The 14136-nt window shown below is 39.8% G+C and overlaps 1 protein-coding gene across 1 annotated transcript; it reads left to right on the top strand.

Moving 5' to 3' along the window:
* Nucleotides 1–13845, top strand: CPO (carboxypeptidase O; the record flags this gene model as incomplete). Its single annotated transcript, XM_084264564.1, has 11 exons — nt 1–80; nt 3288–3363; nt 3713–3837; nt 6261–6375; nt 7372–7473; nt 8234–8338; nt 8839–8949; nt 10121–10211; nt 10785–10987; nt 12310–12394; nt 13577–13845. 11 exons carry the CDS (start codon nt 1–3, stop codon nt 13843–13845), a joined length of 1362 nt encoding a protein of 453 aa, XP_084120690.1.
* Between the last annotated feature and the right edge of the window lie 291 nt (nt 13846–14136).

The raw sequence follows: 14136 nt of genomic DNA, 5'->3' as shown, positions 1-14136 counted from the left end.
ATGTGGCTTTTTCTTGGGATCACCTTTTCTTTGGGGATGCTAATTCCTGGGAAACACAGCTTGAAATTGCAATATGATGGGTGAGTATGACTGGGTATTATGAAGAATTGTGCATGTAGTGATATTCCCAGGAACCATGTAAGAATAACAATAATTACAAACTGAAAACATGGAGATAGGGTTACTAAGATTTGTAAGATTTTTTAAAGAAAACATAAAAATGGGAAATGAAGAAAGAGTGAAATAATCCAAGTCAACAATGATCTGGGTGCAGCCACAGGAGACACAGAATCCCCCTCAAATGGACCTCAGGATGCTCTGCTTCCATTAGCTGAAATTCATTTGGCTTAGCCTCTTTCATAATGAACTTTGAAATCAGATGCTTAGGAATAAAATTCATTTTCTGAGTATAAAGGGTGGGGTGGGGTGACTGAGCAAAATGATATCCATTAATAAAAGACAGCTGCTAAGGTTATGTGAAAAACATGACATCTCAAAAGCAGTTCAGATACTGAACTGCTGTTGGAAATCTCTAACAATAACAAAAAAAAGCTAAAGGAGTTGCTTCAGACAATCATCACCCCAAGGTGTTCAGAGAATGAGACTATCACATTTTTTATTACTGATCAGTGTTTCTGAAAAGTATGGAAAGTACAGTTTTGCTGTATTCTCTATTCTTGGTTCTGCTTTGAAAGAAATTGAGTGATATAAAATTATTCTGTTTGTCTATCTAAACTATTTTGTTTCATTCACCTTCAATTACCAGGAAGGATTGGTCACTCAGCCTCTACAACAGCTAGGATTTGCAGGAGGGGCACAAATAGAGTGTGGAGGCCAGCTATCCACATATAATTTTATACATGGAATTTTCTGAAGTAAACAGAGAAAAGTAGCCCAGTACCAAATGACTCTAGACTAATTATATCCCCTGAATAGAGTTTTAAAAAGGAGAGAAAACCAAGGATTACCTACTGCAAGTTCCTGTTCAACAATTCTCCTGGCAAAGCTTCTGGGAGAACATACAGGGTCACCACTTCTCTCTTTAAAATGTGCTGTTTGCCCTGGATAATATTTAGTCTTTGGATCCGTATCAGGTATGCAGTCAGAGCCTGTCAAAGTCACTGGACAGAATTCAACAGACCCTTGGTAATGGTGTGTTGGTTCTTGTGGCTAATTGCTGTCCAGGGCAGAACCTGTTGAGTACGTGCGTGGGATTTAAAACCACACTTAACAGAATGGCCAATTTGACTTGGTGTGGGTAACACCTGTACAAAGATGAAATGACTAATAAAGCCCATTTCTGTTGGCATTTGCTCTGTTCAACAACTTAAATGAAATATCTGACCTATAAGCATCCAAGGAAACATGCTGAAAAAGTCCTTTAATTTGGTAAGAAAGCTTAACTGTAGTATTTTGAAAACTTTCTCATGTGGTCACGTGGGCTGACTTTGCACTTCTCTGAGAACCCCAGTCCATAATCATAAATGACTGTGTGCTTTCTAATCTTAGTTTACTATTAAAAATGATTTGTCTCCACACTGGCTATTGTAAAAGGTTTATCAGTAAATAAGAGCTGGCCATCTGGCAGCAATCTGACTGTCTGGCATTTCTTTCATTTGGTGTAATTAAGACATAATGTCAGTGAGGATAGAAAGATATTACAGGATATTGTTTCCCTTCCTGATAGACAAAGAGCAAAGCAAGCCCAGGCATTTAGAGAGAATAAACTCTGAACTGCAGCTGAGATGTTTATTCTCCTAGTAAAGATGTTTATCCTGCATGTACAAGGTTCTATTACAAAGATATCATGGCTGTTGCACCAAATTGTTAGCAATGCAAATGTAATCATTTTGCCCCACAGATAAGGGTACTATATGCTAACAGCATCTCCCAAAACAGTAGCAAACAGCCCATTTTAACTATCAAGTTCTACATTTCTCTATGAGCAAAGGTGATATTTTCAAGAGATGTAAAAAAAAAAATCACAATCCCCAATTTTTTCAGTGGACAATATGAATGAATAGCAAATTCTATTTGCATGTACATTAAGCTGATAATTGTACATTTGTGTATGGAAGCACAAATGGTAGCAGTTGCTGTTCAGACGATGAGAGCGTATTATATCGATGACCATCATGATTCACCATGTAAGGCTTTTCCAACAAGAATTTCTGTTACAAAAGCTTTAAAATGTAAAACGTTCTCTTTTTCTTTTGTACCGGTCCCGTAAAGACTCCAGGGCCTCACTGAAGGAGACTGAAGCATTGGTTACTAATATGAGCACAATTTTGAGTTCCCCTTCCTATTGTATCAGTAGTGAATAACTGCTGTCTTACCTTCAAATAATGTAATGTAGTTGTCAAAATCCACTCCTGATCATGAAGCCCTTTCATTAGGGGTGTCACACTTGTTATCAGTCCTGTAAAGCTGATCTGAATGAACACTGAAAAAAATTAGAGAAATAATTACAGAGGGCTTTTTAATAGAACATATGGATTTGCTTTTTCTGCATTTCCAAACATTTTAATTGTTCTTTCTAAACTTTCAGTATTTTTTTTCAGATTAAGCTTGCAGTAAATGAAAGTTTTGTGGGGCATCATGAAAACACATACTCAGAAACTGGTCTATGTGTTTTTTCTAGAAATATAAAATGACAAGAGCCTTATTAGAAATGTTTGTTTCCTGCAAATTGATTAAGAATGTGCAATTCTTAACTAAGTGTAGTAAAGACTACACTCTTCACTATATGTGGAACAAATTGGCTTTTCTCCTGGCAAGTACTTTGTGAATATCTCAAGCTCTTGGAAATGTTCATTTATCATGGTGATCTGAAGTTTTTGCATGCTGAAGTATATCATCAAAGCACCACGTCTCTCTGTAATAACTGAATAATTCCCAAACAGGAGAAAAGAAATAGTGACATCTTATCAAATAGTTTATTATATATTATAAATTATCTCGGTTTGGCCCAGGTCCTGCAAGGGTAGAAACACACACCAGGGCTCATAGGAGCAGTTTGCTTCAGTTAAGCTGTTATGGTGAATAAAGAATCAGCACTGGCAAGGAAGCAGAGATAACCTCTAGCAACAGAAACCCCACAACACTTAGTTCTATTTGTAGCTAAAACGTTGCAGGAATTCATCACTCAGACCTGCTTTTGTTGGAACAGCATTCAGTTACATGCTCCGTCTTCCTTCTACATAACAGAATAGCTCCTTTTCACTTATGAAATCACAGATACTTTAACAGACGTTAAAACTGGCTTTGTTTCTCTGCTGAATTTCCAGGGATCAGGTTTTCCATGTTGTGCCAGAAACATTTCAGCAAGTCCAGCATCTTCAGCATCTTTGCAGCACTTTACTGGTGAGTAAGAATGTCCACATGTGCCCAAAAGCAAAGTAGGGTCTTGGGCAGATTTTCCCATAACTTTGGGCGAGAATAAAGGCTAAAGTTGAAAAAACTTCTTTTTTTTTCTTAGTGTAGAGTGGAATGGCACTTATGGAATTCATGGGAAGAAGTTAGTTTCCTTGCATGGCTCTCTGAAGGTGCCTGAGTCAATGGAAACACTAAAACCATGCTGCATGCTCTAGGAACAGATGGTTGGAGAACAGTTAAGGGGACAATTTGAAGAAAAGCTATTCTATCTTAAATATATTTTCTCATTCCAAAAACAGAGCTTGATTTGTGCATTTCTTCCTTCTCCTCTGCACAGCTGGATTTGTGGAAGCCACAGCTGCCTGAAGACATCTGGGCTGGAGGAGACCTACACATAAGGGTTCCAGCCCCTTTGGTGCAGGAGGTGAAAGACAGCTTAGATCAGCATATGATCTCTTACAAGTACGACCTCTAATTTCCTGACAGAAAAGGATGACTAACAATCTTCCTTGCTATCACAAAAGGATCTAGCCTATTCCAATGAGCAGACAGCAAGTACTGATGATAGGACCCAACCTTTGTTCCAAGTTCCTCCAATTACCTTGACCTGTCCAATGCACAGGTGCTATATACATCTTTATGTTTTAAGAGCACATTCCCCTATGCCCTGTTTATTCATTTTCCAACTAGCCTGGATTGTAAATTTGGAGCTTGGATCTGGGACAGCCTAATCTGCTAGTTTCCTGCAGTTGCCTACTCAATGTTAAGAGGATGGTGCTCAGATGTATGACTCAGCTTTTGAATCAAATCAGAAAGACCAGCATGGTACAACCACTACTCACGTGAGCATGCTTTACTCTTGGAAAGTATGGATACTTGAACACAGGAATCTCCCTATTTTGGAAAGCCCAAAGGGTTAATCAGTGTCACTGCAGAGCAGTCTCTGCAATTCTCCTCTTTCTTTCCCCGTCTTTTGTTGCTCCTCTGGTTTGAAGAAGAGCCTTTTCAAAGTGAATATTCAGCCAGTTCCTTCAAAGCTGCAGTTTCCTACCCCTTATCCCTCCCCCCACACCAGGCAGGTGAGAATCCAGCCAAGCAGAGACATCCCAGCCTGGGACAAAGGTCTCTGTGGCAGGTCCCCACAAATGCACAATTTGGGGCCACGAGCTGCAAGTGGGACATGATGCTTTACACACCTACCCAGACACCTATCTTCACTAACTGCCTCAGGTCTACTCCCAACCAGGAGATACAATCCAGATACAAACAAGATCTATTCCTCACAATGTCCCATTCCCATTTGGACCTGACTTTTTCAGGTAACCAGTAGCTTGCTATATTTCATATAGACAATCCTGTAGTAATTCAAGGCTGGTGACAAATGGCCTATGGACATATACTGACATTTACCAATCAAAGATAAGTTAAAAGGAAGATTGGTGCCACTTCAAAGCTGCTCAGAGTTAAAGCTGATCTTGACATCCCGCATCTTGCCTGACAAATTCTTTTTAGTAAGTGTGATGCCCTGACAACCAGAGATGGAGAGAGATGAGGTGGGAGCCAGTATGAATGATCTAGCATCAGGTATTCAGGTCTTAGAAAATGTTCCAGAAGATACTTAACCTGTTATTTATATCAAGGCTCTTCATTTTCTAATGGTTTCAACTGATTCTAGTGGAATTTTAAAGACTAAACTTAAGTTAGCAGGTTTTGCTTTTTCCCCTTGGATTGATGCCAGAACTGTACCCACTTTGAGTAGGGTCCTAAAGAAAGAGGTGGTAATTTAATAGTCAAACTGAAATTTTGGCTTGTATTGCAAAGGGGTTAAGATCAGTACAGCGATGTTAAAGTTCCTATAACAGATTCAAAGCAGGAACCACCTTTTAGAAGACAGTTGACATGCAAGGAAGGTAACATGACAGTTAGATATGTAATGATAGAGACATAAATGACAAATTATAATCAGGACATCAATATTCTGACTGTGTCAAACTCTGGGATTTCAATTCTCCAGAGCTCTAATAAGGCATTTTGCGTGTGTGGTTTCAGTTCATGGGAATTTGCACTGCCTAAATTTTAGTTTGAAGTTCAGATGTGAATAAACATCAAAGCTGAGAGTGAAAGTCAGCTGCAACTACTCTTAAAAGTTCCTTATGTGCAGCTTCCAGAAGTGCTGGAGTGCTAATGTCAGCAGAATAGCCTGTTCAGACTTAGCGTATGAAATCAACAGTATTTAAGCTACCTTAGCAATTGTCTTATCATGAGCATTTACAATGAACACAAATTTATCACAGTGTTAAAAGGGGCTGACTGCAATGAGAAAGCCCAGTGTGTGATCCAAAGTCCTCTGAAGCCAAAGAAAAGGTTTTATTTACTCCCTTGATCATCGAATCATGCCTGTTCTAAACTGAACTAATCTGTAGCTAAAAAACAAGAAGAGCTTTTTGAAGGAGAGAGAGAGTTTGTTCTGATTTTTTGCAAATTGCAATGAGTATTTTTGTGAAGTCTTTGCAAATGGAAAATGTCTCCATAAGTACAACAAAACAGTAATCTGAAATCTTTTACTTCTTCCTTCTTTTCCCAAAAGGTGGTATTTTAGAGTTTTGCCCAACAATAGAAGTGGTATAGAAAACAAAGATATTGAGGTATTGGTTTTTTTTTTTTTTGTAAATTATCAATCTTTAAAAAAAAAATAAATCAAATTAGTCCTTTATTGTTAAAACCCAGTGAAAATCTCAGTTCTTTGAACCTTCTCCTACATTAAAATAACCATTGTACTGATGGCAATGAATTGGCAGGCAGTCCACAACAGAAGAGGCTATGTCCTTTCATTTGTTGATATATCCCCCATGACAGTTCTGCAGTAACTCTACTCCTCCCCTCAGAGTCCTAATACCGGATGTGCAGGAACTTGTGGATCAGATGGAGCCAAAGGAGAGGAGCACCCACAGGCAGGTCCCAGAAGGTTATAACTACACCCAGTATCACCCAATGGAAGAGGTAAAGAGGAACCCACATTTGCTTACTTTCTTTGTTGTTGCTATTTTGTTAATGCCACAGCAAGCAACTCTGTGGTTGCAGAAATCTCAGCTAAAGTCAGTAGAGCTCCTTCTGGCTGCCCCTTAGTCTAGGGATCTTGGCCTGGTTGAACATTAATTTGCCACTGATTTAATCCTCAATTCCTCCCTGACCAAAACCTACATGCTTTGCATGAAACAGCCATATTGTTTTGCAAATAATATTCTGGAGTCCAGTTGATTGTTTTTCTACCTTTCTACCCTGTCATGCTCTGTCATTTTCTCCAGTAGTAATTCATGTAAACCCTGGTATGTCTGATACTGAGTCACATGTAAAGTGTCATGACTATTGCAGTCTCTGGAATCTCAGTGAGGAAGAAGAGGTGAACAGTGGGAGACCTGTAAAAAGAAGCAATTTAAAGACAGGTTTTTGACACTTCAGGAGAGAAGAATGCCATGAGGTTAGACAGTGAAGACTTCTTAGTGCCTTGTTTCACAGACCAGTGGGTAAAGCTGGACGAAGGCAGAGCACGGTGGTATATTTCTCCTCCTAGTCACATATTAAAAGTGAGAGAGCAGAGTCAATCCTCATGCATATGTTCACTGGGAATGACTGCTGCTGAACTCAGATGTGGAAAATCAGTACTGACAGGGAAGAGACTTTAGTACTGTTTGCAAGATACGATGGTGTGGTTCCCTGTCTGGTAAAGTCAACAGAAAGATGCCCAAAAGGACAGGTATGTTGAATGACATCAGTGTTGTATTGCAATGATGTTATCTTTTATAACACAGTGAGATATGACCATGGCATTGCTCTGAGGCAAGTGAAAGGCCTTCCATGAGTGACATCGCAGATTGAAATAAGCTCTGAGAAAACATTGCTTGTCTAAGCAAAATAAAATACTTTAATCTGGCAGCGGAGGTGGGAAAAAGAAGAAAACTCCAACTTTGGTCCAAGAATTCTCCGTGACTATTTCAGATTTATCAATGGATGACTCAGATCCAGAAGAGCAACAGTGAGCTGGTGACTCAGCACTACCTGGGGACTACAATCGAGAATCGAACAATGTATTATCTGCAGGTAAGGGAGGAACATTCTTGAAATGAATGACAGGTATCTTCACAAAAATGTACACAGGAAAAGACAGGATTCACATATTCCCTAAGACAATGCTCATCCCAATTCACTGAAATAACAGGAGATGAGTTTACTCCTTTACAGCACAGTAAGATCTGCCAACTTTCATATACACTATCACCATAACCTTGCTATTGCTGTTATGTAGTAAACCCAACAAATTTAACTGAATTCTTGTTTAGAAATACAAATCAAGCTGAAACTAGCTTGGCAACAGCTGTATGTGAGGATCAAGAGTTTTGGTTTGTTGGTTTTATTACTTTTTACAGTATATAATGTTTCTGCAAGGAGTATTCCATGATATTTTTTTTATTGGACATTCTAGAAAAAGCATAGTCTTAATAACTGGGTTATTTATTGTCTAATCTATTCCTGAATAAAATTAGATTCCCTGCCTTTTTGTGCTTCACCTTAAAAAAATATATCTCAAAGTAAGAACAACTAGTCCTGTGAATGAGTAATATAAACAAAAAATAAACTGTTTTATTAACATTCCTGCGCAACAGACACTTTAAGACTCTTGCCCTGAGATTCTACAGAGATGGGGCCATTAGGAAGGAGAGTTTGTCATAATGATGTCTGTAATACTGCTAATAATCATCTCACATGGCTCATATCAGGACACAATTTTCTTCCTGTATTTGGTTAGACTATTTTACTGTAATGTTCAAGTTTTCCTAACGCTCATTTTATACTCTCTCAGATCAGTCAACCATCAGATAAAGCAAAAAAGATCATTTGGATGGACTGTGGGATTCATGCCAGAGAATGGATCTCTCCAGCCTTCTGCCAGTGGTTTGTGAAAGAAGTGAGTCCTCACTTTTCCACCTAGATAATAAAAAACCCTTATCACTTTGGGTACTTCAATTCTCCTCTCTGTTGTGGTACCACACATTACAATATTTCTGATAAAATATGGGACAATACTTGCTTCCTCCACCTGAACTGATTCCAAAGCCACTGAACTTCACAGCAATCTCACCATTTCCCACAGTGGCATTTGGATCAAGCATCTCTGCCAAAACCAGTCCCCCTGGAATAAAGAAACCCTAAAATATGGTATAGAAACGTTCCACTTGGCGCACCTGTTCACCATCATGCAGCTTTCATATCTGGAAGACTGCATCGACATGAAGTAAATTATAACAGGATACACTGTCACCTTGTTAATGGCAAAAGGCAGTTAACATATCTGAGATAAGTAGGTCTTGGATAACATGGTAGTATCCAGAAGTGAGTTCCAAACTAGCTCCTTCCAGAGATTACCATTAGATACTCTGCTCAGTTCTCCATATTTTTTCTTTTCAGATTCTTCAAAATTACAAATCTGACCCAAAGATAAGCAGATTTCTGCAGAATTTGGACCTCTATGTCTTGCCAGTCCTCAATATTGATGGCTACATCTATTCCTGGGAAAATGTACGTAGTGAATATTCAGGAACTGGATTGAAAATTAGATGTGCGCAGCATGTTTTGTTAATTTTAGATACAGTCATAGCAATTATATTTAAACAGGGAATAGTGACAGAATCATTACTCACATAAATCTGCTCATAGCAGAGAGGTTTTGTTTCTTCTGGTAAATCAGCAGTCGCTTGAGATTACAGGGCTAAAAATTCCTAGCAAATGTCATGAGGCGGGAAGAGAGAAGGACAAAACCACACAATCACTTGCCTTTGGGTTTCTGGGGATGGACTTACTTCCAGCTAACAGCTCAAGGTGTGGTTGATGGAATTAAGCACTGGAGGAATCAGTCATTCTTTGCAAGAGATCTTAACTAGCAGATGAGTAAGCACCTTTGCAGCACAAGACAGGAACTGGACAAGTATTAGGCTATTTGTTTTTGAAAGAGGTTTGCCCTCCCAAGTTGTCTTCCTCTTCTGATATGAAGGATAATGAAAAATGTTGGTCTTCAGCAACTCTCACCACGCTTCTAGGCTCCTGAGCCCAGTAGAAACACCTTTAAATGCAGGACCTCAGCACAGCCTCAACAGGTTCAGTCTACTGCCATGTGGATCCTGCTGCGTCCCAGCTTGCTCCCCAGCAGGTCTGGGGCATACTACCCATTGTAGCTGGATACACAGTTAATTCAGCCAGGAAAGTCATACAGACTGCAGTGAGGCCTGCAGATAATCAAGTATAGCAGTGGGTATAACAAGGAGCCAAGCAGCAACAGCAAGATTATCTGAAAAAAAAAAAAGCATTCTTCATCTTGAATTTGAAACAAACATAAGTTCAGCTATCATCTCTTGGACACAGACTTATCCCTCACAATGCCAAAGCTTTCTTAGGAGTGCAACACTGCATGGAAGCAGTTGAGTACTACAGAAATGGCATACTTAAAAAAAAAAAAACAACTCAGGAAGGTGATTTCTAGATGCATCCAGGCTTCTGGAAGATAACAGCCTGGCTCTACTGGATAAAATGTTCAATCACTAAGCTTTGCCACCCTTGCAGAGTTTCCCTCTCACAATGCAAGAGTTGCTCAAGATGCAGAGGTCTAAAATAAAGGAGTCTTTACATTGTATTATCACAAGACCCCTACAGATCATTGAGTTGTCATTATGTAACTGAAGTTACTTTTGTTTAGGATCGTTTGTGGAGGAAAAACCGTTCTCCACATATGAATGGCACCTGCTACGGGACAGATCTGAACCGAAACTTCAATTCCTCCTGGGGCAGTAAGTTCCAAGTACTTCAGTTCAGCAACACAAATGTGGTGCAAGAATAATAATTAATTTCTGGAATAAAATAAAGTCCTATAAGAAAGGAATACTCATATTGTTGTCATCAAGACATATGTAAAAATAAACCCCAGGTTTGTAAAAATAGTCATTGACTTTCAACTGGTGTTTACTTTTGCAAGCAGAAAGTTGCTGCCTATATAACTATACCTCTCATTCACTGCAGGAGCACGCACCAGCTCTAGACAGCAATGTTAGGAGTTAGTCACTTAACAGCCAGTATTTGCATCTGCCATGAATTTCAAGGAGCCTCCATAACTTCCCTGCCAGGTGGTACACTGTGGTGATGTCAGAGTGTTTTTGTTGTAGCCAGCCTGTAAACGCGTGTTAAATATTTCAGTCTTATAGCAAATTTTAGTTGGAGAGTAAAATGCTAAAGTCCCACTGAGCTGTCTGGTCTCCCTTCCCACACAAAGACATGCCTTAACACTACAAGGTGAATTTCCCTGTTCCCTCTGAACTGGTGTTTCTATGTCTCTCCTTTGGTTCACTTTTTGTATCCCTCTCTAGGTATCGGTGTTTCTTATGACTGCAGCAGTGAAATCTTCTGTGGATCTGGACCAGAATCAGAGCCTGAGACAAGAGCTGTGGTTCAGCTTATTGAAAAGAAGAAGAGTGACATTTTGTGCTACTTAACAATTCACTCCTATGGACAGTACATCCTCACTCCATATGGTTCCACAACTGAACCGCCAAGTAACAGTGAAGAACTGGTAGGGCAAAACATTAATCTCCTACACTTGTAGGGAGCAAGTACATACAGTAGTATGTGGCATAACTCTATTTCTCTATTTGCCCTCTTGCCTGTCCTTCAGAAAAACTGGGCTTGGCTCCCAGAGTAACTGCTGCTCCTCACATTGCCCACACAGTGAGGACAAGTTATGGGCTGACATTGGCTCCCTCCCCTGCTCAGCCAAGGGAACTGGAACCATCCTGTGCAGAGTTCAATACCTGCATTAGCTATGTAAAATATCTTCTGTGGGTTTACAGTTATTCTCACGTCTATGTAATAATATGTTCAAGACATTGCTTTCCTGTCCTCCAAACAGAACCTTTTGTGACAGTGATTTAGTGTTTCTATGGAGGAAAGTTGAATTATAACAAAGAAAACAAGTTGCTGGTAACTTTTTGTTAAAGAAAGCTTCCTTTCAGGAAGGTTTCCAGGGCTTTAGCTGCTCGTTTCCCTAATGTAAGGCTGTGGTGTCTTTCTTGGTTGCCTGTTGTATGTACACAGTATCAGCAAGGTTTATTTGCCTCAGAACTAATCGTAAACCTTCATCTTAAATGAAGAAAATTGAACAGGGTTACTGCAACGCAAGGTGAAGTGGAGAAGAGCACCAAGACCGCCATTCTTGCTGCATACGAGAGTGCATTTGCACCTCGAGATGCCGGCGCGTTATACACACATGGTTGTCACGGCTGTGTCCAGAAAGGGTGTTCCAAATGTGTTCACTAGGAGAGCAGGAGAAAAGTAGGCACCTACTTCTTGGTTATTTCTCCCCGCAGTTTCTGAGTGTTCTAATTTGAGCTTATCAACATGTGTACTTATGAACATTCCAGTAGCTGGAGAGCTTGTAAAGAGCATGAGGGACTTGGGTTCAGGCTTCGTTTGCATCTTTGGAGATGTCATTTAGTCTGTCTATGGCTCAGTTTCTAAAGATGGTGGAATGTAGAGTCTATGGCAACATAACAAGTGTAAGAGATCAGTCACTGCTGCAGTAAGTACCAGTGTGCTATACAGCACAGACTCAAATTCTCCAAATCACAGCCTTCTAGCTTTACAGCAAAGCAAACACCTTCTCTACCTATAGGCAGAGTAGTTTTAAAAATTTTAACAGACTTTTTATTTAAAAATCAAGAACAATTTGCCCAAATGTTTTTAATGGGTTTCCTGAAAGTCCTGGAGTAATCATATCAAAGCTCAAAGCTGATCATACATATAAATGCAAAGCTGAAAGAGACAAAAGGCTTGGTCCACTCAATTGCCAAACGTATTGGTCTGGGTGACAATAGTGTTCCTATTTTAAACTTACAGATGGATGTTGCAAAGAAAGCAGCTGCTGCCCTACAGGGAAAGTATGGGACCAGTTACAAAGTAGGATCAACCTCCTTAATTTTATGTAAGTTTCTTCATGTTTCCCTTTGATTGCTCTGTTTTTCAAAGAGTGTCATTCTTGTGTCACAGACATCAGTAAGTACTGTTTTGCTGAGATTCCTCTTTGAGCACTATTTAACGGGCTGGTTCGGTGTAACATCTGTAGCAGTCATTTGAATACAAGGTAACACAGCACATTATACAGCTGGCTGTGGGAAGGAAGGAAACATTTTTCAGAAGCTAGCTCCTACATGAATTCCTCACAGATACATCACAGGGGACAGAAGGAGACTGCTAATAGATCATCCTGACCCAGCTGAAGTCAGCAGCAAAACTCCTATTTGTCTTCACCGGAATCAAGCAAAAATTAAAATCCCAATCAGGTCTATAGTTACTCCATCAGACACCATCACATGGCAGCTGCTTGCAGCTCGGTGTGAAATATGTTGCTTTCAGCCTCATTCCTAAGAGACTGGATAGCTACATCATGAACACACCACAATGACAGCCTTTACGTAGAGGACCAAAGGACCTGGAGTCTGTCAGGTAAACCCAAACTTTTCCCAGTATGCAGAAAAACACTAGTCATTCAGAACAGTAAGTAGTTAGCTCCAGTACCCACACAGTTTTGCATTATTCACAGCATCTGATCTCCCTGAATCACACAAGTCACCTACTACATAAGCAATGAGGTGTAGATATAAGGTAGCTTGTCCATGCCTAAGACTTCATTTTGCCAGGGTTTGTACATATACTGAATAGGTAAGAAAAAAGATCCATAAGACAGATGAACAGTGATATAGCGACCAACCTGAATTTTCTCAGACTTCACCAAAATTATGCTTTAAACCAAATATACAAAGTAATTCCTGGCAGTGTCAACATAGAAAATGAAATACCAGGACAGACAAACAGCCAATCCATCTTCTACCCCACACTAATCACAGTAAAATGCTAAAAACAGAATCCATAGAACTCATCTCCTGCTATGGTACAATACCATCTCATGGAGGATTGTTTCACTTAAGAAACTCCATGGAAGACTTTGAATTGCAGCACTTAGAAATTCTGCTCTCCATGTCACAGTGATCTATGGTTATTGCTTAGTTCAGGGATTCTCACAGAGCCTTGCACTAACTATAGCAAGAAGTATATTTCAAAGAACTGTGCCTAATACATGTATCTCCCTTTCTTTTTAAATTCACAGACAGTAACTCAGGCTCCTCACGGGACTGGGCTCACATGATTGGCATTCCTTTCTCCTACACATTTGAACTGCGAGACCAGGGTACTCATGGATTTATTCTACCCCCTGAGCAGATCCAACCTACATGTGAGGAGACTATGTTGGCTGTGACAACTATCATAGACTACGTTGACCAGAAGTATTTCCCTAATGGGGCTGTGATGCCGACCTTCAGCAGCCTGGGCCTGAGCCTTTGCCTTAGTGTTGTGCTTATATGGACTCTTTCTTAAAAAGAACCAAGACTCCAATGCAAAGCATAACGTCACTTTGAAAAGACAAAATTACATGAGCAGAAGAACTACACGTCAAATATTTCAATAAAGACTCATCCAACAAAATACAAGCATCCACTTGTGGTTTTGATATCTGTGTTTTAGGGAAGGAGGAAAGGATAAAGAACTGTGGTGATTTCCCAAGCTTCACTTGCTGGCTCTGCAAGAAGCCAGTTTGAGTACACACAGGTACAGAGAACTAGTACTCCCTGGTTCTTGAGCATGTTTTCAGGAGCCCATCTGGGCCTC

The sequence above is a fragment of the Gallinula chloropus genome (assembly GCF_964237585.1).
Source record: "Gallinula chloropus genome assembly, chromosome: 5".
NCBI lineage: Eukaryota > Metazoa > Chordata > Aves > Gruiformes > Rallidae > Gallinula > Gallinula chloropus.
The sequence above is the reverse complement of the archived record's forward strand: the minus strand, read 5'-3'. Positions and strand labels throughout refer to the sequence as shown.